At 40.3% G+C, this 26,786-nt stretch overlaps 3 protein-coding genes across 3 annotated transcripts; 2 read left to right on the top strand and 1 right to left on the bottom strand.

Moving 5' to 3' along the window:
- The first annotated feature begins 2,840 nt into the window (after positions 1–2,840).
- nanog (nanog homeobox) lies at positions 2,841–5,655 on the top strand. Its single transcript, XM_033638151.2, has 4 exons — positions 2,841–3,378; positions 4,097–4,476; positions 4,567–4,707; positions 5,149–5,655. The coding sequence occupies exons 1-4, from the start codon at positions 2,973–2,975 to the stop codon at positions 5,518–5,520; spliced, it is 1,299 nt and encodes a 432-aa protein (XP_033494042.1). The 5' UTR covers positions 2,841–2,972; the 3' UTR covers positions 5,521–5,655.
- An 838-nt stretch (positions 5,656–6,493) lies between these two features.
- On the bottom strand, positions 6,494–18,560 carry tm9sf1 (transmembrane 9 superfamily member 1). Its single transcript, XM_033638149.2, has 9 exons — positions 18,265–18,560; positions 16,419–16,630; positions 15,475–15,606; positions 14,400–14,522; positions 13,826–14,184; positions 12,209–12,363; positions 11,750–11,935; positions 8,146–8,419; positions 6,494–7,644 (listed from the first exon to the last, which is right to left on the bottom strand). The coding sequence occupies exons 2-9, from the start codon at positions 16,623–16,625 to the stop codon at positions 7,251–7,253; spliced, it is 1,830 nt and encodes a 609-aa protein (XP_033494040.1). The 5' UTR covers positions 16,626–16,630; positions 18,265–18,560; the 3' UTR covers positions 6,494–7,250.
- Positions 18,561–18,900: 340 nt separating this feature from the next.
- Positions 18,901–25,263, top strand: fen1 (flap structure-specific endonuclease 1). Its single transcript, XM_033638424.2, has 12 exons — positions 18,901–19,006; positions 19,479–19,597; positions 20,363–20,465; positions 20,626–20,728; positions 21,171–21,234; positions 21,497–21,606; positions 22,122–22,258; positions 23,315–23,381; positions 23,646–23,777; positions 23,874–24,025; positions 24,516–24,630; positions 24,918–25,263. The coding sequence occupies exons 2-12, from the start codon at positions 19,516–19,518 to the stop codon at positions 24,993–24,995; spliced, it is 1,143 nt and encodes a 380-aa protein (XP_033494315.1). The 5' UTR covers positions 18,901–19,006; positions 19,479–19,515; the 3' UTR covers positions 24,996–25,263.
- Positions 25,264–26,786: the final 1,523 nt, after the last annotated feature.

Here is a 26,786-nt window from a genome sequence, read left to right on the forward strand (position 1 = left end):
TGATCAGTGCCTTGTGGTTGCAGTTAGGAGAAGGAAGCCACATGGGAGATCATTTGTACACTTTGCAAACAACAAAAGAGCTCATCATGGTCTTGCACTTCACACCCAAAACACCCATCGGTGAAAACACAACATCAGTGTCCACCCCTACACTACACAAGAAAGGAACATTGAAGAAGTAACCGTCCAACTTTTAACTTGAGAACAACAATAAGTCTAAATCTGCATCTCCTTTTTATACTGAAAAAAAACTAAATTAAATGATCATGTTGAAATGTACAGATATTTTAACTTGTAAATCCTTTTTCACAGTAACAATGCCTCACAAAAACACTAAAAAAAACACAATACAGTGCAGCATGCCTGGTCATCAAAGGCCAATCTGTTCTCCTCTCACCACATACCAATGCTAATGAATTGCACACCTGTGCACCCACCCCCTATACACACCTAAACCATAAACCCCTTCCTCTATGTCTTGGCTTACACAAGATCAGACAAACACACCCTGTCCAGGTAGAGATCAGTAGAAATGCTAATGTGGCCATTAGGCTCACAGTTCTCACATCATTTCATCGCTAACTGAATCATTATAAGGACAATACAGCCAAGGACTGGGAACACAAACAACCATTTGGATGGTAACATGAAGGCTAATCTAAATCATCTTTGTGAATAGGATTGCAAATGGAGGGAAAGGCAGTTTGCATCAACATGTCTAACCCACTGTACAGGAGGGGGGATGTTGGGACTTGAAGATAAAATCTGTCTTTGAACACTTAAGTTCAAAATGCAGTTAAATTGGATACTTCATATAAAGGATATGTTTTAAATCTTGTTTAAGGATAAATATATTACTCCTCCTTACAGCACTTTAAAAGTAAATGTTCTGTCAAATACCTCTTACTTAGCTGCTCCACAGCCTTAGATTTTTATTTGTATTAAACCATAATTAACAATAACGCTGACTAAGAAGAATAAGTGTACATAAACTATTTATGCCTGAGACCCAGATGCTAAATTTAGACCACTGATCTGGGACCGGAGCTCATAAAAACATTATTAATTATGCCACTGGGGGAGTCAACAGACTCATGTACATGGTTTAAAAAGCACTGAAACTTATGTGCTGACAGGGCAGCATGCAGAGGTTATTTACTACTTGGATAGCCCATTTTGTTGCTAAATAATTATGTATGATAAGTATTTGGTACACAACAGCAAGTCCCTGCTTAGATAAATCTCTTGCGACACAATTTACAGAGGCAGGGAAACTTGTTTTGTAAGCCTATGCTCAAGACACCATAAAAATATTGTGCTGCAATACTGCCATTTCCTCATTGAAGATACAAAAGATGCTACTGATAGCTAAAGGTGTGCTCCTTAAACAAACAACACAAGTCTCTTGATTGAGCACACATTTGGATGGTTTCCGACATGAGGTCATAGTGAGTTAATTTGATTAAACACAAATTATGATTTATAATACTAAATATTATATAATAATTCATGTAAGCACATTATCAGCTAAAATGATGAATGACTACACATGAACGCTCTTCAGCACACTCTTCAAGATTAGTTAATGAAACAAGATCCACCTTAAGGTCCTTATCATGAAAGCTGATATATTGTTATATCAGCTTTCATGATAAGGAAAGCTGATATATTGTTATATTATCAAACAAAATTATATTTGATGAAATGTTCACAAACAACTTGTAAATCAGTCATTCAAATCCACTTAAACTCATGTGTAACACTGGTGAACATAATGCTTTATCTTATCTGTGATTTTAGACATCACTCACTGAAAGAAAGATAAAGCAATTCTACATATTTAGTGCATCTATGTATAAACATATTTATTTCTGATAGGGCTTAATATTAGTGGTAAAAAGTGGGGTACTTCAAAATTGATTTATATTTCGTGACTCTACTTTCTACTTTTTTTTTTACTTTTTTTTAATTTACAGCCAAAAGGCACATAATATGATACTTGAATACAGATAATTGTAATAATATCACTGAGTGAACTGCAAGACATAAATAAATAATAATGAAAGACAACAAAAATGATTAAAAAAAGAACAAAATACAAGTGGTTATTCGGGAATTAAGGCACACGGATATTCATAAAGGAATAGGGCCATTCCACTTTTACAGCATTTTACTTTTTCTCATTTAGAAATGCAGGAAATATTAGGCTAGTTCAGAATAAAATAAAATAAAAACTACATTTGCCAAAAAATATTTTGCCAAAATAATTAAATTGTTAATCCCAAACTCTGCTCTCTTGTCCTTTATATTTTCATGATTTATAATCATAATATTTTGATCATTATAAGTAAACCAATATTGAAAAAAAGTCCCAAAATGCCCTAGTTAAATTACAATAGAAGAAAAGCTGTTCTAAGGTTCCAATGTCTGAGTTACATTAAGTACAGATATTCAAATCTAAATTAAACCTCTCGGAACATATGTCTCCACTTAAAGGGTGATGGGAAGCAAATTGAGGTGACGAAATTCCGTAATAATTTATAATTGCATTTTTTTATCCAGTAATCTACATGGATCTTTAAGTAATGAGGTTTCTGTGGAATAACCACAGAATAAATCTGCATACCTGTAATTACTTGAATCATTGCATTTTTATTTTTATCTCCAAACCCCAAAAAGCAGGGGACTTACCTAGGGGGCCAATGAAATGGCGCTACAGCTGACGATGAGGGGTCAATCACAGAGATTGGCTCAAATCGAAACACCCACCTTCATCCCTGCCCACACCCACACAGGTCTTTAAATACAGCCCGTGGACAACTACGCGCGTCACGAAGTTTTTTTAGGGTTATTGGTCCCGCTTGTTTTAACTCGGTCCTTGCTTTGTCGATTTTTAAGAAATTTTAACACAGATTACTCGAGCCCTCTTCTATTTTGTGTTCATTTTTGCGACAAACAACGCCTCCAGAGACATGGCAGACTGGAAGACGCAGATAAGCTACAACTACAACGCCTCTTACCATGCCTACGCCTACGGCCTCGTGTACCCACCTGGAGCAGAGCAAAACCACGGGAGCCTTACCAACTGGGGCGAAGATCAAGCCCAGGATTTGAGCAACTACAATGCCGGGATGGCACAGGCCTACTACACCACCACCGACAAGACTCATGAGGAGTCTCCGCCTGGCAGTCCAGACGGGCATGCCGTGAACATCCACGGTCAATTCCAGGGCCCTGGTGTTCTCCACCTCGGTGACAGCCCGGCAGGCCGTTTGCTCTTGGCCGGAGCTCCGCGGGTTGCTTACAATGTAGGAGCACATGAGGTCAGGCGGGTCCGGAGCGATTCGACCAGTGACTCGGAGGCACACACCTCACCAGGTATGTAGCTAGCTAACGGAGGTCTGACCTCAGATAGCATTTAAGCTAACTTAGCTAACAGAGTCCGTTATGTTAGACCTCTGCAACGCAGCGGGAACTTAAAATATCACCTACACATTTTTTAACTTGCATGTTTTTTGCTTACATCTCCTTGTGGGTAGCTTAACGCGACGATTTCTTCGGCCAAAATCGACCAAGAAGTCCGATTTGGTTCCATGGCGATTTTAGTTCCCTAAATATCCCGCCACTGATTTCACTCAGTATCCCGGAAAAGCAAAGTGGCGACATCTCGCGACAGAATGCGAGAATATCGAAACCATTCAAGAATATTCAAGAATTTACAAAAATATTATATTTACTATGACTGTTTTTATTCGGTTTATTAGACAAAATGTTCTCTTTTGCACTTGAAACACCCCATGCTCTGCTCTAGTAGAGCGGGTCGTCCACTAGATCAGTGGTTCGATCCCCGGCTCCCCCAGTCTGCCTGTCGTAGTGTTCTTGAGCAAGATACTAGACTCCAAATTGCGTAAATAGCAGGTGGCACTTTGTATGGCGGTCTCGGCCACCAGTGTGTGAATGTGTATGTGATTGATACTCATAGTGTAAAAGGTGCCTTGAGTGGTTAGATGATTAGAAAGGCGCCATACAAGTGCAGCTCCATTTACCATTTTGACCCTGTAGCTCACACTGGCCACCTTTTGTTCCTTCTCATTAGATTCATGGAGTTCTGGCAGCAGCAAAGAAGGAGGTCTCCCACGGGCAGACCCCGCCACCTGGGCAAATAAAGATCTTGATGATGAGACATGCAGCAGGAGCCCGGATGCCAGTGAGGACGTTCCCAACACTCTCGTGGAGGAGCCAAAGATCTTTACTGTCAGTGGGGATGAGGGCACTAACAACACTACCTCTCTCTCTGCACCTTTAACTGCTCCAAAGAAGCCAAGCACTACTTCTGCTGCCCCTAAAGGAAAAGTCCGGTCAGCCTTCTCAGAGAGTCAAATGAATGCTCTTGTCCAGCGCTTCAGTGTGAAGAGGTACCTCACCCCAAATGAAATGAGGAACCTGGCAGACCTGACTGGACTGACCTACAAACAGGTGAGGGGCTTAGGAAGGTTGTTTAATCACAAGCACAACATTTTTTTTGTGCACTCTGATCAGCTGGGATCTCCTTCATCTTATCTTCAGGTTAAGACTTGGTTTCAGAACCGAAGAATGAAACTGAGGAGGCATCAGAAAGACACCAGCTGGGTGTCTGAGCGCTACGGCAACAACAAAGGAAGCCCAATTGGGCCCATGTACACAAACATTACCTCACATATCCCTCCTGTAAGTAGCTCCCATTATTTGAATTCTATAGCACAATTTGTCAGTGCAAATAATATTGTCTCAGTTCCACCATATTATTTTGGGATTTTTTTCATAATTACATTTTTCTTCATGTAATTCTGAGCAAGAGCTAAGCGCTTCACTGTATTTTTAAGAATATATATATATCCCTTGATTCTACATATGTGAAGCGTAAAGGCAAATAAAGCTGAGAGGCTCATAAAATGGGACCAAACCACTGTCCTGCCCAGGTTTCCTGTTAAATTATAACAGAGAAACAGCAGCTTGGACATAGAACAATTTGTCCATAATGGAGGCCTAACCATAGTCTGGTTATGTCCTTAAAGGCGAGACAAAACACATAAAATGATATACTGTAACATGGACCATAAATTTGATATTTATTTATTTGGATACTAATACTGCCTGTTTGTCTTTCAGTATCAAGGAGAAGCCCTGACTCAGCTCAAGGGGCATTACAACCAGCACATGATGGGGACAGCCTTCAAGAAGACCCCACAGAACCTGGCCTTCTACCTGGCAGCCATGGGCTCTGCTGGTGGACCTGCTGGCTACTCTCCCTGGTCCCCTGGCTCATCCCAGACTGGAGCTCCCTCCAGGCCCCAGGCAGCTGGCTGGTCTATGCCCTCAGGTGTGAGCCACTATGATTACGACCCCAATGCATTCAGCCCAGTCGGTGCTGCCTCTGTGAATAACATCGGGCAGGGCACAAGCTTTGACAACAAAGATGGGGATCCTGTCAATGGCCGCACCTCTTTGAACGCAGCCATTGTACACAATGTCAATCAGTAGTCAATGTTGGAAGTGCTAAACTTTTCATGAAAAGTTACCTGAACCGCCTTGTTAATATTCTTCCCGGTTGTGGTTTGAAATGAATTGAGGTGGTTGTTGAGTGGCCGGGTGTACATATACCTTGTTCATACTCCTGTTCAAAAGTTTTATTTTTTTATCATGAAGCGTTATTTTTATATGCAACTTTATGTATGTTGATGTGATCTTTGCGCTTAGTGATCTGAGATGGGTCCAAATTGGGCACATTCTTCAGATTACGTTGTTTTTTGGAACTGTATTAAGGCAAAGTACTGATGCAGATGTGATGACAACAAATTTCACTTTTTCTATAAATACAGGTTCACTCTGGCAACTCTTGTTTTGGTGTTTTTTGTTTAGTTCTGTTTTTTAAATCATGATAGCATGGTAACATATTTACATATTGTCTGTAATTTGTGAAAATGGCATGACTGAGGTTGTGGCTAAACGAAACAAAACAAAATGTTCATATGCGAGCAATCAAGACTAGTGGATAGTTCGTCAAATTTGAAATAAACCTGCACAAAAGTTCAAAAGGGTACTAGAACTACATCATTCATCACTACATTGTTCACATAATTTAGGCTGGTGTTAAAGGAACAATTACCAACTACTGTGGCTGACATGAACATGCCATGTGCCCTATCTAAAGCCACTGTTCTCGGCTACTGTAAAAGCATGGTGGCGCAAAGCAGCACACAGTGGGCGAGGTCCAACTCCCTATGCAGATACAAACGCTTCATTCTAAGGTAATGCAAACATTGTTTCTTAATTTCAGGCATTACACATTAAAGAAAACATACTTCTTGCATTACATTTCTGCAATAATGTTACCCTGAATTCTGCGCACTGGCACTTAACATAGGCTGTACAAGCCGTGCAGTACAAAGACACTTCAGACTCAAAGGAAAAATGGGAAGTCCTGGGTAAAAATCACCCTAAAGTTGTTTGCTGGTAATGTTGTATTAAAAGCATTTTATTGAAAAGACTATATTTACATCAGAACCAAAATCTGTTGATGGTGATCACAGAATACAATAATATTGCTCCCATCACCAACACCTTGCAACAGCTCTTCAATCTACAATGCATCACTCCTCTTATCCACTGCAGGGCCATGTGGAGCTTGACAGGGCCAGTGCAAACATAATTTATCTATTATATCCGAATAGGCCACCACAATTGAATGTGTGGGGGAGTATAATTGCAAGTAATAACACCTGCAATGCTGCATAATTGAAACTACAGTATGAGTCAGCTGTCTTGGTGGGTAACTGGGGTAATGCGGGAAATAAGACCAGATCCTGCCAAGCCTTGATGGACCATGAAGTAGGTACCCGAGCAGATGATGCCACACTACATCATACAATGATTAAACCCACTCACTCAATTATCATACATTTTACCCATTCACTCCTGATAGGACAAAATTATCCCTTTGTAATGAAATTTCCCATTTCATCCTTAAATACATGATCTAACCATCCAACCAAGTGACCAGTCATCCCTTATTACAACAATGACAGCTCTAATTCAATCATTAACCCCTGTCAAAGTAAGTTAAAGGCCCCTGTTTCTCCTCCCACACTGGAGGCGTGTGTTTGTGTGTGTTGTGTATGACTGAAAGCAAGAGAGGAGAATGAGGATTGTCCATGTGTGCTATGAGGAAATGTTTGTTTATATCTGTGTGTCTGTGAATGCACATTTCTTGTCTAGTCCATCTTGAGGCTACGGTAGATGTAGCGAATAAATGCCAGTGAGGCCCAGAACGACACGCTACCCAGCATCAGTGAAAAGACCATCGCTGTGAGCAGAGAGTAACCGAAGAATTCGGTGCTCTGCACCAGGCCGCTCATAGAAGACCGGTTCCGGTAGTAGAAAACAGAGTAGACGAAGATGAAGAGGCCTGTGGAGCCGGTGCTCAAGACGCTCCGCCACCACCACCGGTAGTCTTCGCCAGACAGCAGGAAGTAGGTGAGTGCAACAGAAATGCATGCACCCACTGAGAGGAGGATGGCAAAGACGCATAGCAGGATGCCGTAGAGGGTGTAGTGCTCTCTGCCCCAAACTGTGGCAAAGATGTAGTACAGCTCCACTGAGATGGCACTGAAAGAGTTGATGGAAAGAGTAATTAATATCAAGAAAATGAAATTCAACAGGCTCTATATTTTTTCCTTAGAACAGTAATCAATAATGCTGACTGATCTTTCAAGATGACAAAGCTAAAACTTTTAAGTGCAAACATTTGCAGGTAGTCGATTTCACTCATCATCCAAACCATTCTGGACCTGAACAATAAAACATCATACAAACGCTGAATAACAGAACAACAGTAAGTGCAGACATACATGACAAAGCGTACCTTAATGGCAATTTCATTCTCTGACAACTCATTTTCCTACATTTCAATTCTTGACATAAAAAAGACTCATGGGATATATTCATTTCCACCAAACATCAAATATATAAAAAACTAAAATAAGCTTTAGTATTCGTCATATATGTTTTATATATTCACTTCCCTGCTTTATGTCTATTGAGAAGAGGGGCTTTTTAAAATTATCCTTTAATAGAAGCACCTCTTCCCCACACATGAAGATACCTCACCTGAATGGCAGGAAGCCACCGATAGCCATGTGTACAGCCGTGTGTTTGTACCAGGGCTGTGTGGGTATCTGCCGTGCGATGTTGCGAGTGCGGCACGGCGCTTGGAAGCTGCCGGCGTGGTTCTTCCCCACAATGCCGCCAATGACGGTGAGTGGGAAGCCCACCAGCACCCAGGCACCCAGAATGAGGAGCACGGTGGTGGCAGGCAGAGCCTGAGTGGAGCCACTCCACCAGTGAATCGAGTTCACAACACTCCATGTCAGGAACAGAGGCGCTGTTGGAATGAATAACAAATTGAATAAAGGACAGGGATTGTTTTTAATCATTCTAGATAATTCTTTGAGAGCAGTCCTGAAAACAAACCATTGTAGAATTTTTTTCACCATTAAAGAACTGACATAGCTACTTGATTACTTAATAGGAGCGAGAGGCTTTATGTGCCTAAGGGCAATATATTCCTGCAAAGTGTGAATGCTGTGAATATATTATACATAAATTAAATTACTAACTGAGTAGCAAAGCACTGTCACATTGTGCTGAACATTAATGGACGCTGCCATAATACACTAGAGGTGCCCCTACCTATTCAGCTTTTTTCTTTAGAAGTAAAACTATAAAAAACAATAAAAGTTCGAAGAGCTACAAGGCCTGATTGAAATAATAACCACTTTATCTCCTAAATGTTGAAGTAAAACCTCCAAGCAAAAGTCTGTATGAACCACAATAGTACAGACGCCAGTATGTATATTGACAGTTTTTATTTGGCAGATGCTTTTTGCACCCAGGTGTCCATTGCCAACAATATTTGCTTCTGGGGTGAAATAGTCAATGTGGCTATTTACATCCGAGTGTATATTCCTGGGTGTCCTAGCAACGGCAACAAAATGTTAGGTTAACACAGACTTCCAGCTATTGTGCTTAAGTTTATGTACACAGTGCTTTCACCAGTTTTCCTAAAACTAAAAATAAGAAATCAGCTAGCTAAGTCTAAAAATGATAAAGCAACACTGACTCACACTGGACTCAAACTTCAGTCTGCTGTGTGAAATTCTGGTGCTAACCCACTCACCTACCCAGTCTTACAATCTCTATGGACTGTGTCTCTCTTTTTATTATATCACCTGACTTTCTGGCAGGACATTTCTGAGCTTTTTCTCGCAAATTTACCAATTTAATCTCAGAGAATATCCAAGATTGGCCAGAGTTAGCCCTGACCTTGACCCCTGCACCTTAATCCTGAACGCTTCCAACCATGACATGTCAACAGGGATGAGTACTAGCCAATCAAAGCAATGACAGTTTTAAAGCATAAAAATAAAAATGCTGAGAGGAAACATGGCCGAGTGGTGATGAGAAACAGGAGGACATACAGAGGAAACTAAGACAGGATGAAGAGAGACTGGATTTTTAAAATGTTCATTAATGTACATTGTCCCTCTACAACAAATAAAGACAAATGAAATGAAATAAAAACTCCAAGCTAAAAACAGAGAGGAGATTATTTGAATCCATGACAGATAGGTCTGTCATGATAATTACGTTATCGACTTACTGAGGTCAGCAAAAAATTGCCCTTGTGTTTATATGTGTTTGGTTACATAAAAATGATGCCAAAATAAACAGAAGGGTTTTACAGGCCATTTTAAGACTTTGATGCAGACACACATATACAGTACAGGCCAAAAGTTTGGACACACCTTCTCATTCAATGCGTTTTCTTTATGTTCATGACTATTTACATTGTAGATTCTCACTGAAGGCATCAAAACTATGAATGAACACATGTGGAGTTATGTACTTAACAAAAAAAGGTGAAATAACTGAAAACATGTTTTATATTCTAGTTTCTTCAAAATAGCCACCCTTTGCTCTGATTACTGCTTTGCACACTCTTGGCATTCTCTCCATGAGCTTCAAGAGGTAGTCACCTGAAATGGTTTTCCAACAGTCTTGAAGGAGTTCCCAGAGGTGTTTAGCACTTGTTGGCCCCTTTGCCTTCACTCTGCGGTCCAGCTCACCCCAAACCATCTCGACTGGGTTCAGGTCCGGTGACTGTGGAGGCCAGGTCATCTGCCGCAGCACTCCATCACTCTCCTTCTTGGTCAAATAGCCCTTACACAGCCTGGAGGTGTGTTTGGGGTCATTGTCCTGTTGAAAAATAAATGATCGTCCAACTAAACGCAAACCGGATGGGATGGCATGTCGCTGCAGGATGCTGTGGTAGCCATGCTGGTTCAGTGTGCCTTCAATTTTGAATAAATCCCCAACAGTGTCACCAGCAAAACACCCCCACACCATCACACCTCCTCCTCCATGCTTCACAGTGGGAACCAGGCATGTGGAATCCATCCGTTCACCTTTTCTGCGTCTCACAAAGACACGGCGGTTGGAACCAAAGATCTCAAATTTGGACTCATCAGACCAAAGCACAGATTTCCACTGGTCTAATGTCCATTCCTTGTGTTTCTTGGCCCAAACAAATCTCTTCTGCTTGTTGCCTCTCCTTAGCAGTGGTTTCCTAGCAGCTATTTGACCATGAAGGCCTGATTCGCGCAGTCTCCTCTTAACAGTTGTTCTAGAGATGGGTCTGCTGCTAGAACTCTGTGTGGCATTCATCTGGTCTCTGATCTGAGCTGCTGTTAACTTGCGATTTCTGAGGCTGGTGACTCGGATGAACTTATCCTCAGAAGCAGAGGTGACTCTTGGTCTTCCTTTCCTGGGTCGGTCCTCATGTGTGCCAGTTTCGTTGTAGCGCTTGATGGTTTTTGCGACTCCACTTGGGGACACATTTAAAGTTTTTGCAATTTTCCGGACTGACTGACCTTCATTTCTTAAAGTAATGATGGCCACTCGTTTTTCTTTAGTTAGCTGATTGGTTCTTGCCATAATATGAATTTTAACAGTTGTCCAATAGGGCTGTCGGCTGTGTATTAACCTGACTTCTGCACAACACAACTGATGGTCCCAACCCCATTGATAAAGCAAGAAATTCCACTAATTAACCCTGATAAGGCACACCTGTGAAGTGGAAACCATTTCAGGTGACTACCTCTTGAAGCTCATGGAGAGAATGCCAAGAGTGTGCAAAGCAGTAATCAGAGCAAAGGGTGGCTATTTTGAAGAAACTAGAATATAAAACATGTTTTCAGTTATTTCACCTTTTTTTGTTAAGTACATAACTCCACATGTGTTCATTCATAGTTTTGATGCCTTCAGTGAGAATCTACAATGTAAATAGTCATGAAAATAAAGAAAACGCATTGAATGAGAAGGTGTGTCCAAACTTTTGGCCTGTACTGTATATTTATGTTTTATGTATTTAGGATATTATTTTTTCACATTCTAATTCCAATGGTTGAATATTAGTTCCCTCTTTTTATTATCATTATATTAGCAACAGAAAATGCTCTTAAAACGACAATAAGATCATTAATTTAATTCAAATTATGTTTTTCATAAACTGTGAACAAACTAATAATAAGTGAATGAATGTGACTTTTTTGAGAACATGTTCCAGGCTTTAGCACATGTTCAACTGAACTTTTTTGCTCTGCTCTGACAACAAAAGTGCGAAGTGATCCCAAAGCCTTCTTATCAGACTCACCGGAGAAGAGCGACGAGGTGAGGATGATGTTCCACACCCAGCGCTGGCCATTGATTTGTGTGTAAAAGCTGCAAGACACGTAGCCTGACACGCAGCTGGTCAGAGCGTACAGGACGATAGCTGCAGAGTTGATGGCACCATGGCGGTGCACATTGAACATTCCCATCAATGCCATGAAGATGATTCCTATTGCAAAAGGGGGACATGAGCGTGATCAGACTTCTGCACCTGAGATCCCTACATATGACCTGCATGTATATGCCATTATCACGTTTCTAGTCATTACGTGACTACTGGTCAGTACAAAGACTGTTGCTACGGGTCAGTGCTGCTCAGACTTACTTTTCAATTTTCAAACAGAACAATGACTGTTTCTGTAACAGATCAACGTGTGTGTTTTTGTCCACGTCTAGCCGTGTTTGTTGCTGTGTTCAGGTGTATTTGAGAATGAATGATCACCTGTGGCAAGGGTAAGAAACTGAGCCCCCACTCCCAGCACGGCACACAGCAGGCTCTTATAAGGGGGAAACCTGAAGACATCAGTGTGTATGATCTTCCAGCCGTTGTCTCCCTGGTCAAGATCATCACACCCACCCTCCTCCTCCACATTGTACCTGCAGGTGAAGGGAAAAATGCTTTCACCCTAGATGTTATCATACACCTGACGAGCAGGAGTTATATACAAGTTTCACAAGGTAAACTGTGCACAATGAAAAAATATCCATGCAAAAACATCTCAAATTCAATTTATGTCTTAAAGAATAAACAAGATACTGCATGTAAACTTATATTGCCTTAAAGTGGCAACCTCCAGGGCTGAAAAAAGAAGCCAACATGCAAGTGCCAAAAATTGCAGTCCCTCAAATGGCCACTTGAGGCTGGCTCCAAAACAGAGTCAGTCCCCTTAGATCCCCATTTTAAAACGCCCAACGATACAGCAGAAATAAACATGTTTACAGCTTGTTACAGCAAACAGTTTTAGTCTCTATAGGTGATTTCAACATTCATGTCAACTGAACATGGGGTGAATTTCTACATAACTCACCTGTTTACATTTCATTACGGTTTCAAGTTACACATAATTAAGGGCTTGGGCGCTGCGACTGACAGGCTATCTGTGAACCACCACCACCATCTATAAGTAAGATCTATCCCTCGCTTCTCCACAGCTCCACCCTCATCCAAATATGGTCACTTTTAGCTTTAAAAATCCAAGATGCAGACAGCCAGAATGCCAAAATCAAGGCTTAAAAACACAATCGACAATCCAATGGGTGACGTCACAGTGGCGATTACCTCACACTATTTCAAAAGGAACATCTGCTGTATGCGAGAAGTAGATGTCAGAGGGAAATACCAACTTATCTCTGCAGGTATATCAGATCTAAAATACACATTACCTGCACTCAGACGCACAGTATGTATAACTCACAGCATTGTAGCCAACAAAAAAATAGGGAAGCTTTAAAAGCTAAAACGTTTTGGTTTAAAGCCAAACTATTTGAGACATTTTAAATGGAAGTTCACATAGAAATAGTAACATTTACTACCTGATCACAGCAAGTATAAATCGACAATACAAATATAGCTGCAACTACTGACAATTATAATTGACCAATGTCTTTAATACCTATTGATTATGTGATGATGATGATGATGATGATGTCTATAAAATGTCAAACAATTGTTAGAAAAGCCTTTACAACTTTCCAGACACCAAGTTGACGTCTTCAAACTGCCTGTTTTGTTGGACAAATAGTAAATAACCCAAAGATAGTTGAATTATAATGATATAAGGTGGGAAAAGCAGCATATGGCCATGTCAGAAGCTGAAACTAACAAATATTTGGCTATTTTTTTCTTTATAAAAGGACTTTATGATCATCAAAATTACAGTAAATAAACTTTCTGTTCGTAGGTTATTACAATGTAAACTTCTAATAACTATTTCTACGATATCTATATAGCCTCTACAGCCTTTAAGATTTTTTATTACCTGAAAATGAAACATATGAAACATATAGTTTCCCAGTCACTGGCCCAGCAATAACCACTTTAGCTCCTTAGCTGACTAACCTGGCAAAGTCATTCTTAAGGACCCGCATGAGGATGATGATGACGAAGCCCAGCAGCAGCACCACCAGCACCAGTGAGTTAATGATGGAGAGCCAGTGGATCTCCAGTGTTTTGGGGAAGAACGAGTAGTCTCTGAGGCGCTCGGCTCTCCGGGAGTGAGGCAGGGGAGACTCGAACCAGCGCACGCTGTAGGTGTGGGTGACGGTCAGGCTGCCTCCACCCACCCCGACTCCGCCCACTGCTGAACCCGCTCCCTCCTCCAGGGGAACAGGTTTGACGTCTTTTACTGAGACATTGGCGAAAATCACTGAGTCGCCGTTGTACTCAATGTTGAAGTCTAGGTGAGTCCACAAACCCACCTGTTGGAGGTGAGAGAAGACAGCAGGGAGAGAAACAAAGAAAAAAAGAAAGATAAAAAAAAAGAAAGAGGATGAGAAAGTGAGAGACAAGAAAAATGAAAGAGATTCTAGTTCCGCTGAAACAGGAACTTTGCATAAAGACAAAACCGCACACAGTCTTTATGCCTCTCTTTGTCTCCCTGACAGAACCTGACCACACATCTCAGAAGGTTTACCTTGTGGCTGTGAGGCAGGAAGCCGCTCTCTTCTATGTATCCTACAAACCCCCAGATTGGAATATCATCCAGGACGAATTCAAAGTAGAACAGCTCCTCGATGGCCTCACGAAGTTGGTCCACCTGACACACACAAAATTCACCATCACATTCAATGTGTTTTAAGGGATACTTTGCCTTTATGCAACCAATTTTTTATCAAAATTATGCAAGCCGTATGTAAATGAACTGTGTTAAACTTCTCTCAATCTAACCAGTGTCTAGACATCCCTCTAAATGTATTCAGAAACATGTTTCAGCTTACTGTTTCACTGTAATATGAGAACTTTTGTTGCCAGCTGGCTGCCACTGTGTCAAACAAACAAGTTTGCAATACTTCACCTACCAGCAGGAGCGTTTATTGGTCTGGCGTGGTGCTGTGCATTCTGTGTAGGTTTTCTATCTCTTGAGCAAAAGCAAATGCCACAGTCCTTCTGTTTTCTCTGATCATATGGCATCAATTTCAAAAGTATTTGCATCTGTCTACAGCCTGGTTTCATGAAAAGACCAGCTTTCCATCAGTAAAATACTACAGCATGTTGACTGTATCATCACAATAGACTTGCATATTCAAGAGAATCATTTACTTGATAAAATGTTAAGCAATGGTAATCATATCTATATCTATACTTCTGTCAATAGAGTGAAATCAGCCATTCAGTCTGTCTCTTTATTATATTTTGCTTCTTTTTGCTGCGTGCTTATTGTATTGCTTTGTGTTTTTATACTGCTTGCTTATTATATCGCTCCTTGTTTTCTACAATTTACTGATTATACTGATGTGTGTGTTTCTGTCTACTGATGTGTACTTAAATATTGCTTTGTGTATTTTTCTACAGATGCTTCCTGGTTGCACTATCAAATTTCCCCACTGTGGGACGAATAAAGTATTATCTTATCTTATCTTATGTTATCTTTGTCTTGCAACATCTACCACCCAGTGACCAATCAATAACATACGTAATTTCAATACGAAATCAAGCTGCTTTATAAATCATAAACTAAACCCACTACTGAAGCTGGTGTAAATAAATACCTGTTTCTCTGACAGAGTGAGCTTGCAAAGAGTTCTTTTCTCCATGTTCTCTTTGAATCTGATGTAATATAACGACTCTGCCATTCTGTCACCATCCAACACTTCTCCCAGTGTCAGGGACTTGTGATGCACCTGAAGAAGAAGTGTTACAATATTAGTAACAGAGTGTTAAAAAAAAAGCTCTACAAAGCATGAGCATGAGCATGAGCATCAAAATTCAGTGAGCAAGTGATTTCAAAATGACACATACAGCTTTGAGGTAGTTATGGAGAACAGACTAAGAACTAAAAACTCAGCTGGCTACAATCAAACTTTAGTTCTGCATGCTTGTTGTTGAAGCGCCATATTCCATAATGATGGGTAATAAGTTGCAGCTACTGTAAATCTGGGTTGCGCTGCTGCCAACACAACTACACTTTCAATGATGACTTTTTTCAAAAGCAATGACTGATGACTTAAAACTTAAACAAAGGGAAACTCTCAAAGCAAGGCATAGAGAGCAAATAGCTGGATAAAGAGCTAAACAGTACCTTGTGTCTCTGGGTATATTATTTAAAGTTTTACCCAATTTCAAATATACATTTGAACTTGTTTTTGTAGCAAAATATCACCTTATTTTTTCTTTCTGTATTCATTACAATGTGTTGATATATTCTGCAACAATCCAGCCCAGACCTCTTCATTGAACTCACAAAACAAAGTCTTCAATTAAATCCCTTTCACTAAGTCCCGCTTGCAAGGAAACCCGTTTTATTGGACACTTTTTATAATCTTAAATGACAACATTTAAATGTCATGGACAGATGGAGATACAGTACCTTTCAGATAAAAGCAATTTTACTATCCTTACTCTAGTATCAACATTTAGCACGACAAAATAATCTTTAGCTCCTTTGTGGATTTCAGCAGCCCATTAATGCACTGAAAACGGAACAAAGACTGACCTTCTCCGGTCTGCAAACAGGCAGGGTGTAATAGTGATATGTCTCCTGGGGGTTATGATAAGGGCCCACTTTGTTGACATAGAGAGTCACGTTGTCCCCCTGCTTGTAGCCCACTGCCCAGCCTGAGAACAAGCACAGGATCAAGACGCAGTGCAGGCCCATCGCCCTCTGGCAGCCACCTGGCAGGTGTCCTATTCCACACTGCATAACCCCTGTTGCAAAGATGGACAGTTCATCAGTTCATGAGGGACAGGTGTGATTTAAACTAACCTGTCTGTCCTGACACTCTCAGTACGCCTCTCATTTCAAGTCAAGAAATTAGGTCATGTTGATGCAACTTAGATCTGATATGTGATGATATACATGTCAAGTGGAGGATTTTATGCAACGTCACTCCCACAGAGTTCAAACAAACACAGCAGAAAACTGAGAAACACTCAGACAGAACTGTGAGACACTGTGTAACCACCATGAGTTACAATGTCTTTCATCAGCTTTATCAGTCCAGGAGGGCTTTTTGACCAGAATTAAATGAGCTCTGTAAGTTTTTATCTGTCTGTGATGAGTTTGTTAGAGTATACACAAAGTGACATTGCCCACAGATGCCATTGTACAGATCAGTTTTATTTTTTTTAATACTACAGGGGTCTCACTAGAATTCCTCGGTAGGCTGTTGCTTTCATATTTTGTAATCTGCATATCAAATTTGTATGCTACTTATTAACACCATATTTTGAAAGCGAAATGATGATGCTACAGTAGAGTATGACACTACAGTGCCATTGTTTCCTAAACTAATTGCCCATCATATTATGTATTTAAAAGCAATACTTTAGCCATACAAATTTTGTCCTCAACCTCATAAAGCAAAGCAGGTGTCATCACTTTTGGAAGTAGTATATATTAAAAGTAATTTGAGAGGTTGATCCATAGTCAGCACTGATAGAGCACTGCTGGTCAAATGTCAAAGCGATGCAAAAAAATGTGAGCTGTCTGAATGTTGCAGTTTTAATGCAGTTTAAATTCAGATGGTAACAATTTCTATTCTGTGTTGTGCATCATCATGCTGGCCTTCAGTGTTTATGGTGAAGACAAATTAAAATGCTCTGGTGACAGCAGATTCAAGCTTGAATGTGAGCAGCCCTGGAGGATAGTGTATGTGCTTCCTAAAGTTTTTTGCCACACTAAAATGTAGATTTAACTGGTTTCTGAACAGCGTGAAAAATAGAGTGGGAATGGTATATGTGTGCAGTGCTTTCTGTTGAGATTCAGCAGAAAGGGGGAGTCTCAAGAAGCCTGTCAGTCTTCTGTGTCAAACTGTTTCCGTCAGGCCTCTTCAGAGTACCATCAGACCTGCAGGTTTTGACCTCCTGAACTTTATAGTGCCAAGACAGACATTAAAATATCTACTTAGGTGGGAATTTTACTAAGAACTTCTAAGTTTTTCGATAGGATGTTTCACAGAATTATATTAGGTGGACATAAAACAACAGCACAAACTGACGACTATAGCCAAAGCATGCACTCCCCTTTATAAACTCTGAGTAGTGACATCTGGCGAGTTAAGTAATAGCTAAACTGACCATTCCCCAATTTATTGCTCTAAGAGTAAGAGAAAGGCCAAGTATCAAACTGCCACAAACCCAGTACACGTTCTGTTTGTTTAGCAGGTCTTTTGGAAAGAAACGTGACTATAATGACAGGCCTCACACATTCATGTAAAGCAAACAACTTATCTACATCAACACTAGTCTACTCCAAATTGGCACGTTGCATTTTCATTTTCAGCCACCACTCGCGAAAACAGCAAATTACTACATGCAGGAAATTACAAAATCTGCACTACCAGTCTCACTGTTGTGTCACTTCACTCCCAGTGCTGCAGCTCCAACAAAACCTGTCTGTCCGCTGGATTCCTCGGACTCCAGGCCCCGACAGTCTCCTCTCTGCTCCGGTATGCGCCGATGCTGGAGCTCAATGTGAAGATTCACAGCTAAACATCCTGGAAACCCTCGATGCAAAGTCCCAACGTTTCATAGATTCATTGCGATCATATCCGGGTACACCGAGTACTTTTATTGACACATGAGACAGAGTAGAAGAGGGGGTCCGACTCCACGTCACCTTAAAAAATAAAAATAACGACGACTCGGTTGAGTTTTCCGGAGTGGGCGGAGAAACAAAAACACACCTCCGTCGTTACCGGTTATTCGCAGCAGGTAAAATGTCACTCTCACGCGCCATTTGAATTTAACACGGTTTGTTTTTGTGCTTTAACGCCACCGAAAAACAACATTAACACCGTTTGAGACGGTACCTAAGCGACTCTATTATTTTAGCTGTATTGACCGGATTTCCTTCAACCGCAATGAACCAATCGAATGCCCTTCCAGCACTTCCTGGTTAGAACTCAGACCTGACTAATCAAACGTGCACTATCGATGCGCAGTTCTTCAGCAGCTTTGATGGTGCCGTGCTCGATAGATTGATAGGCGATGCCTGCTATTTGATTTCCCGCGAAAGAGACGCAATTTCTCGCGCTCGAGACGCTGGGACAAGTGCACAAACTCGAGTGCATCAGCTAACTGGTGAGTCTGTTGTAAATAGTAAAACGGTTTAACCTAATTCAACCTGTCAAGTTCGAGGATGTCAACTATTGCTGTGTGCTTATAGCGTGTACATTATGAATAAGTGTGATGTTACGTATGTTTTAGCCCTCCAGCGCGCCGTATGTCTGCAGCTTAATCTCGCGTTGTGCGGCAGAGCTAACGTTACTTGCCAGGACACGTTCTGTCCCCGTAAACCAGATGTCCTTTAGAAAACCGATAATTTTATGTGGCCGTCTTTTACTGTAAATCCAGTCTCGCAGAACACATCTGGGCTACGTTTGAGCCATTACCTGTAGCTCGTCTACAAATGTAAACAAAATGTAAACTTTTAAAGCTGGGTCGTGCATTGATCTCGTGTTTTAAATAACGATTGGGGACCTCAGTTGTTATGTGCCAATTATTTGGGGGGTATAGTATAGTCAGGATGGGTGAATATACTTTTGTTTTTCAGATTTTGGCGATTGCAGTGTGAGCTTCAGTCCAACACAATGGGAATACACGGACTTGCTAAGCTGATTGCTGACCAGGCCCCAGGTGCCATTAAAGAGCAAGACATCAAGAACTACTTCGGTAACTATTATAGGTCCCTTTTCCTACATATTGATGATGAGGCCTGCATAGGAATGAGATCAGAAGAAAGTTTTATGATATCCCTTGGGTAAGGTGGATCAATGTTGTATTAGATGGTATAGGGATACAATTAAGATGGAGGATGAATGAAAATAGAGCATAATCACTCCCAGAAATGGTAAATGTGCTTAATTTAATAAAGATTATTTGAGCTTTAGACTAATTTAGTCAAGCCAAGTATTTCATCTTAGTTGGGTTTTAGTATTAGTACAGCAATCTCGTCCCTTTATCTTGGACATATCCCTGATGGACTAAGTAAAGGTGATATCTGTATACTAAAGATCTAGATGGCAGCATGTAAGAAAGCCATTACAAAATACTGGCTCCGCCAAAACTTTATCACTGCTTGCCTTTTTGTTAATACTGTTAAACACTTATATCTTCTGAAACAGATGACCTACCTCATATGACTCCAAAAAGAATTGGGAGAAAAGCAGTGAAGGAAATGGTGTGTTTATTCAGCCAATGAGTCAAACTCCACATGATTATTGTATGTACCATATATGACATCCTACTTTAAATTAGGAAAATTTGTCATGGCTTTGTAAACATCCCATGACCTCATATTTGTCTTTTTTTTCTTTCCTGTGTACTGCTTTTCTTAATAATCTATTAAAGTAAAACATAAAGCTCCAGCTTTGTCAGCCATAAATTATATAATAATAATAATAATATTAAGATGGCTGCTTTTCTGAACTCTTGCAGGCAGGAAGATCGCCATAGATGCCTCCATGTGTATCTACCAGTTCCTGATTGCTGTGCGACAGGATGGGAACGTTCTGCAGAATGAGGATGGCGAAACAACAAGGTACAACCTCCATCATACAAACATTTAAAATTCAGACTGCGAAGTCATTTTATGAGACATATTAGGAACACTGTAGTTCTTGGATTGGTTCGAGACTAGGGAATTCAAGTCTGGGCACAAGGGTGAAATGTTTCTGCCACCTGCTTGCTCTTTTTCTCAGCCACCTGATGGGAATGTTCTACCGGACAATCCGCATGCTGGAACATGGCATCAAACCTGTGTATGTGTTTGACGGCAAGCCCCCACAGCTCAAGTCAGCAGAGGTTTGTACGGGCTCTGATTTCCTCCCTTTTTTTCTTTGTTTTGGTTTGGTTCTGAGGAGTTGGAGTCACATTGGTCTTTATTTATTATCATTTCTGTGTAGTATTGTTGTTGTTTGCACTTAGTCTGTAGTCTTGATCACCTGGAAATCAAACAGTGTGGTTTTTGAGAGTGGCACTCTTTACCATGTTCAATTATGATGTTAATCTTTGTAATCTATTGTTTGACAGATCAGTAAATGCAAAAATATTTTAAAGCTGCCTACTGTGTAAATCATTTATTTGGCAATTGAAAGGGGCAAATTATTTTACATTAAACATTTAAAGACCTACATTTGCTCTCACCCTCCTATGAACTAACAAATTAGGTTTATTTTTTCTGAGGTACATTATCTGTCTTTTGTATTTTTTCTTACTCTGCCTTTGCTCTTCCTGTCACCCCCAGCTGGAGAAGAGAGGAGAGAGGAGGGCAGAAGCTGAGAAGCTGCTTGCTCAAGCCCAGGAAATGGGTACAGTCTCTGCTTTTTGCACTTCATTCAACAATAATAATCATGAGTGCTGCCAGTCTTGCTTTATTGTGCTATGTTTTTATGTAGGCCCTGGCCCTGTTGATTGGAGATCAAAATCAGTGTGTTTCTGGCAAATTAGCTGGAGTGTATACCAATGTGATCACTATCAGGCTCAATATTTTTACATAAGCTAGATATTGTAAGAACATTGTGCTTTGGCTATACATTAAAATATCTGCAAAAATGGTTTGTCTCCATCCAGGGGAACAGGAGAATATTGACAAATTCACCAAGCGTCTGGTAAAAGTCACCAAGCAGCATAATGATGAGTGCAAGAAGCTGCTGACCCTGATGGGAGTTCCCTACATTGAGGTTAGATCAACTTTCACTTTGCGACTCTTGCTGGCTTTAAGGATATTTCACATTTGTATCAATGTTGATTTTACTAAGTAGTTTTGAGGAGTATTTCCTAAAGTGCTGTTTTTTTTCAGTGCTCTCTCTTGCATTTCTATGATAATATGTGCAGTTGGCGTGTGTATTACTAATGCAGGCCTTAAAGGCCCTAAAAGACATAAAATGTAATGTTAAAACATAAATGGCAAGTGTTCATCTTAAAATTGGGCCATAAGGAAGGAAACAGTTGACAAAAACTCACCAGAAGTTTATTTATGTTGTTCCTTTGACACCTGAACAGAGACATCCTCACTCTCTATCCATCTGAAGAAATTAAAAAGTAAATTTGAAGTTAATGTATAATGAAATCCCCACTTCTCTACTGTATGCCTTGCAACTAAAGCATTTTCCTCATGTCAGAGAAATCACTTGCATCAGGACAGTTCTGGGTGAATAATTCTGTGAAATGTGATCTAATGTGTTTTGTTTTGTAGGCTCCATGTGAGGCGGAGGCCAGCTGTGCTGCTCTGGTTAAAGGTGGGAAGGTCTTTGCCACAGCAACAGAGGATATGGATGGGCTGACCTTTGGAACAAGTGTCCTGCTCAGACATCTAACCGCCAGTGAAGCAAAGTAATGTCGCACCTGCATCCCTCTGTTACTGCATCGTTTATTTCCTCTGTTAGGCTCTATGGCAGAGATCTTAAGAAAACTGAGATTTTCTCCTCTTTGGACTCTAGCAAAACTTAAGTTTTAACCTGTGAATCAATCTTATTTTTATACTTGATGATGGTGAAATTAAATCTGCAATCAGTTCCATTATACTTGATAATCCACAATTGTGTTGAGGGCGAAAGGGGGGCAAATTACTTACTGCTGTCACAGTTCACATGTTGTGCTGGTGTTTGGTTGTCCTACCAGCTCTGAGTAATTCAGGAGAAACACTGCACTGCATGTTAGTGGGGGGTGGGTGATATGGTCCTAAAACAATATCATGATATTTCAGGGTATTTTTGCGACATTATTATTATTGACGATATGACAAATTAGTAAAAGCAAATTTTATTATTAATTCAAGAAAATTGAATTGCAACAGAATAAGTGATATTGTGATGTCTTTTTGGAACCACCACAGAGTCTGTAATAATTTCGCTTTCAGCCATGCTTGTTGTTGCTGTGGGTAACAGTGTGATGTCAATATGTCAACCAGTCAAAATTTGGCGAGGATCACAATATAAATTTTTCAAATTATATTAAAAATTACACCAGTATTATCATGAAAGAGATGACATTTTTTTCCCCCGTTAAAGGGGTTATTTGGGGAGTTTTTCCCTATCCGCTGCGAGGGTCCAAAGGACAGAGGGATATCATATGCTGTAAAGCCCTGTGAGGCAAATTGTGATTTGTGATATTGGGCTTTATAAATAAAATTGATTGATTGACCCCTTCATGCTAGACACTACAGCTGTAAAACTTGTAGTACTTTCCCCTGCATCTTCTCCTGTATTTGATTTAAGTAATAACAAATGTCAAATAGGGATTTGATGATGGTGTTATTGATTGTGTCACTGTGAGGCAGTAGACATGAGCATATATTATGGCCAGAGGAGATGATCTGCCCTGTGTTATAGTTATGGTAATGTATTTTTTATGAACTTGATAACACATCAAGGAATTTATTTGTTTTAGGAAACTTCCTATCCAAGAGTTCCACTTCAGTCGCATCCTGCAGGACATCGGTCTGACCAATGAACAGGTAAAGGGTGCAGCACTTTATTTAACCATAGTGGCATTTTCTATCTGCGGTAAAATTCAACATCCCCTTCTGCTTGTATCACGCTGATTGTCCAATATGCAAATTGTAACGCTGCAGTGCAGTATCAACAAGCCATGCAAATACTCACAGGAATGTCACAGCCCTCTCCTGGATATAGTAACTGTATATGCTGTGAAACTGTAGGTATAGGAGTGATATTTCCATCTTTCTTGCACTAATTCTTCTTTCCGTGGTCCATCCTAGTTCATAGACCTGTGTATTCTGCTGGGCTGTGACTACTGCGGCACCATCAAGGGGATTGGCCCCAAGAGAGCCATCGACCTGATCAGACAGCATGGCTCCATTGAGGAGATCCTTGAAAACATTGACCCCAACGTAAGTTGCTGTCTGCTACAATCCATTAGTTTGGGCCGTTAAACTCAGGGGTTCGATGTGTCATTTTTTGTGTCTGTCTTGCTTGCCTCCATGCAGAAGCACCCTGCTCCAGAAGACTGGCTGTACAAAGAGGCCAGGAATTTGTTTTTGAAGGCAGAAGTGGTGGATTGTTCCACAGTGGAGTTGAAGTGGACTGAGCCAGATGAGGACGGACTGATCCAGTTCATGTGTAACGAGAAACAGTTCAGGTGGAACATCAGCAGACTCTTTTTAACACCGTCTGTCATTTTGGATCCATTGTCTGTGCTTGCTTTTTGAGTTCTCTTTTATTGATGATGATGGCGACGACATTGGTTGTTGTTGTGATTATATGGCCAGACCAGCTGTTCACTGTTCACATCTGTCCACTAGGCTGCACTGCTGTCCATTTAGAGGCAGAGTTTATGCTTTAAGCATCACTTGAGCACACAGCCTCTGTACATAAGATACGAGGTTGAGAGCACATTCAAGAGTCCGTCATGATGGACTCTTTACATTTAACCCCAACAGATGTTTTAATACTTTTTACAGTCTTTTAAATTCAGTTTTAAATGCTTGTTGTTGATGCTGAAAAAAATGGAATGTTCAGAAATCAGGAATACTTAATTGATTGGTGGAGATTGATTGTTGGATATAACATTGAGCCTAGTAGAACATGTAACATTTTATGTATTGATTGATTTGGGTATGTGTGTTCAGTGAGGACAGGATCCGCAACGGCTGTAAGAAGATCATGAAGAGCCGACAGGGCAGCACACAGGGACGACTGGACTCTTTCTTCACCGTCACGGGATCTCTGTCCTCCAAACGGAAGGTAGAACAAATACAGTGCAGCTATGTGTTTCCAAAATGATGGGATGATTGCACTTAATCTATTTTTAATGTAACCACCCACAGTAGCACAGTATGTGTGGTATCTAATTCCTGAATCTTTATCAAGTCTTTTTTGTTAACTGTTGAGAGTAAGCAGAAATGTTGAGTAGACTGCTTTATTATGAATGGTGTATGTTGTCAGTTTCCTTTTCTTACAGTAGGTTGCTGTTGTACATGTTGATTTATCTTCTAAATGTTGGACTCATTTGTTTCTTTTGCCCTAATTAGGAACCTGAGCTTAAAGGATCAGCAAAAAAGAAGCAGAAGACCGGAGCCACACCTGGCAAATTTAAGAAGGGAAAATAGACTGAACACAGGGCTCATTGATTCCTGTGGGAAGTAAATATTCTAATGAATAACACCTATTAAATAAACAGTGTAAAGAAGAACATACAGTTCCGGGTGAGGCAGGAGGAAGCTGCAACGAAGTAAGAGGTTGTTACAAACTGAACAACTGTATGTTTATGACCAAACATGATTTTGTCGATGTAAAAAAACCAAGCTTTTAATGTGTGTTTAAGGGTTTTATCAAAATGTGTTTCTCTTAATAAATAAAAGTCTTTTTGTAGAGCAAGTTGTTAATAGACTTCTGATTTTCACTTTTTGGTTTTCACATTTTGGATTAACTGACAGCCTTTTACCAATGACATTTATATTTAATAAAACAGTGATAATTCTAATAATGATAAACACTATTAATATACAGTAGCACCTCATATACAGGAATTGCAGCACAAAGTGTTTACAATAGGGCCAGTATCAGCACTGAGCGCCTCACATGAAAATAGAATGAACATAAAACAGAACTGAATCATAAAATCGATAGAGCTGTAAAACTATAAATCATAAAATCAAGTAAGATTTTAAAAGAGTTGCAGCAGCATGAAGCGTAAATAGAAAGTAAAAGTGTAAAAAGAGCCAAACCTGTATGAGGAATGTCAGTTAAAGGGCGATGTGAACAGATAGTTTTTAGCTTTATTTTAAAAATGTTAAGCGAACTAGCTTCCCTGATATCTATAGGTAGTGTGTTTCATATCTCTGGGACGTAATTGACAAAGGCTGCGTCCCCGATCTTCCAGCTGTTGCTGGGAACCTCCAATAAACCAGTTGCAGATGATCGTAGTGTTCTTGGAGGCAAATGGTTAACAAGGGAGTTAGCAATGTAGCTTGTTCCCATCCCATTTAGAGCTTTTTATACAAGGAGGAGCTCAGACTGAGCTCAGACTGGCCTGACTCGCTCTGTCCTCTTGGTTGTGGTTAATAGCTAAGCCGCAGAGTTTTGAATAAGCTGAAGTCTCTCAGTGGTGTTTTTTAGGAGGCCAGACAGTAAAAAGTGCATGACAGTAGGTGAGTTGACTTGAAATAAAGGAGTGAATCAGTTCCTCTGCATCTTTTTCATTTAGAAATGCTCTTAGCATGATGTTTTCGTCATCTTGTTGATGTGGGACTTGAAGCTTAGATCTGACTCAAGGATCATGTCACCTCTAGACTTGTTACCTCAGATTTAATCCAGGGAGTTAAATTCCCCAGATGATTAAGCAGCATAGCAAAGCAGCAGTTGTAAATGACTAGTAATTTTATACTGTGGAAAGCCTTGTGTGTGCAGGGCAACGAATGTAGCCTGCATGATGTTTCCTGCTTTCCCCTAGACATTGCCTTTATTTTGGGGTTTACATATGGTGTATACATTTTCAGTCTGAAATAAAAGTCACTGATTGCACTCACAGTAACTTCTTTTACATATACTGGCAATGGAAGCCATTACAAACTTGTTTTATAAACTATGCTATTAAAATGAAGAAGTCCTCTTGATCAGGAGTCAAGTGAATCAGCAATGTGATGCAACTTTCACAGTAGCTAAGCTCAGGGTAATTTACACAAAGCACTCAGTAAATGCTGAGAACTTAGAAAGTACAAAGGGAAGTTGGTTGGTTGGATTCTGCAGGGTTCTCATATACAAATGTCAGAGTAAAATTAGATGACACTTGATGTGACAGTACACTGCCAAAGTCCCACAGCTGCTCTGCTAAACAGTGAGTAAGTTTTCTGAGTATTGTTTCACTTGGATTGCATTTCCTGATCTAATTTATGTTAATT

This window comes from Epinephelus lanceolatus, chromosome 20 (genome assembly GCF_041903045.1).
Source record: "Epinephelus lanceolatus isolate andai-2023 chromosome 20, ASM4190304v1, whole genome shotgun sequence".
Taxonomy (NCBI): Eukaryota; Metazoa; Chordata; class Actinopteri; order Perciformes; family Serranidae; genus Epinephelus; species Epinephelus lanceolatus.

Bases quoted from the DNA above. Each gene is read 5' to 3' on its own strand.
- fen1 (XM_033638424.2), top strand. From the start codon at position 19,516: ATGGGAATACACGGACTTGCTAAGCTGATTGCTGACCAGGCCCCAGGT. The intron at 23,382-23,645 runs GTAAAGGGTGCA...GGTCCATCCTAG, and splicing joins TCGGTCTGACCAATGAACAG to TTCATAGACCTGTGTATTCT. The intron at 24,026-24,515 runs GTGGAACATCAG...ATGTGTGTTCAG, and splicing joins TGTAACGAGAAACAGTTCAG to TGAGGACAGGATCCGCAACG.
- nanog (XM_033638151.2), top strand. From the start codon at position 2,973: ATGGCAGACTGGAAGACGCAGATAAGCTACAACTACAACGCCTCTTAC. The intron at 3,379-4,096 runs GTATGTAGCTAG...CCTTCTCATTAG, and splicing joins GGAGGCACACACCTCACCAG to ATTCATGGAGTTCTGGCAGC. The intron at 4,477-4,566 runs GTGAGGGGCTTA...TCTTATCTTCAG, and splicing joins CTGGACTGACCTACAAACAG to GTTAAGACTTGGTTTCAGAA.
- tm9sf1 (XM_033638149.2), bottom strand. From the start codon at position 16,625: ATGCAGTGTGGAATAGGACACCTGCCAGGTGGCTGCCAGAGGGCGATG. The intron at 15,607-16,418 runs GTCAGTCTTTGT...CTTCTTCTTCAG, and splicing joins CTGTTTGCAGACCGGAGAAG to GTGCATCACAAGTCCCTGAC. The intron at 14,185-14,399 runs GTAAACCTTCTG...CACCTCCAACAG, and splicing joins TCCTGCCTCACAGCCACAAG to GTGGGTTTGTGGACTCACCT.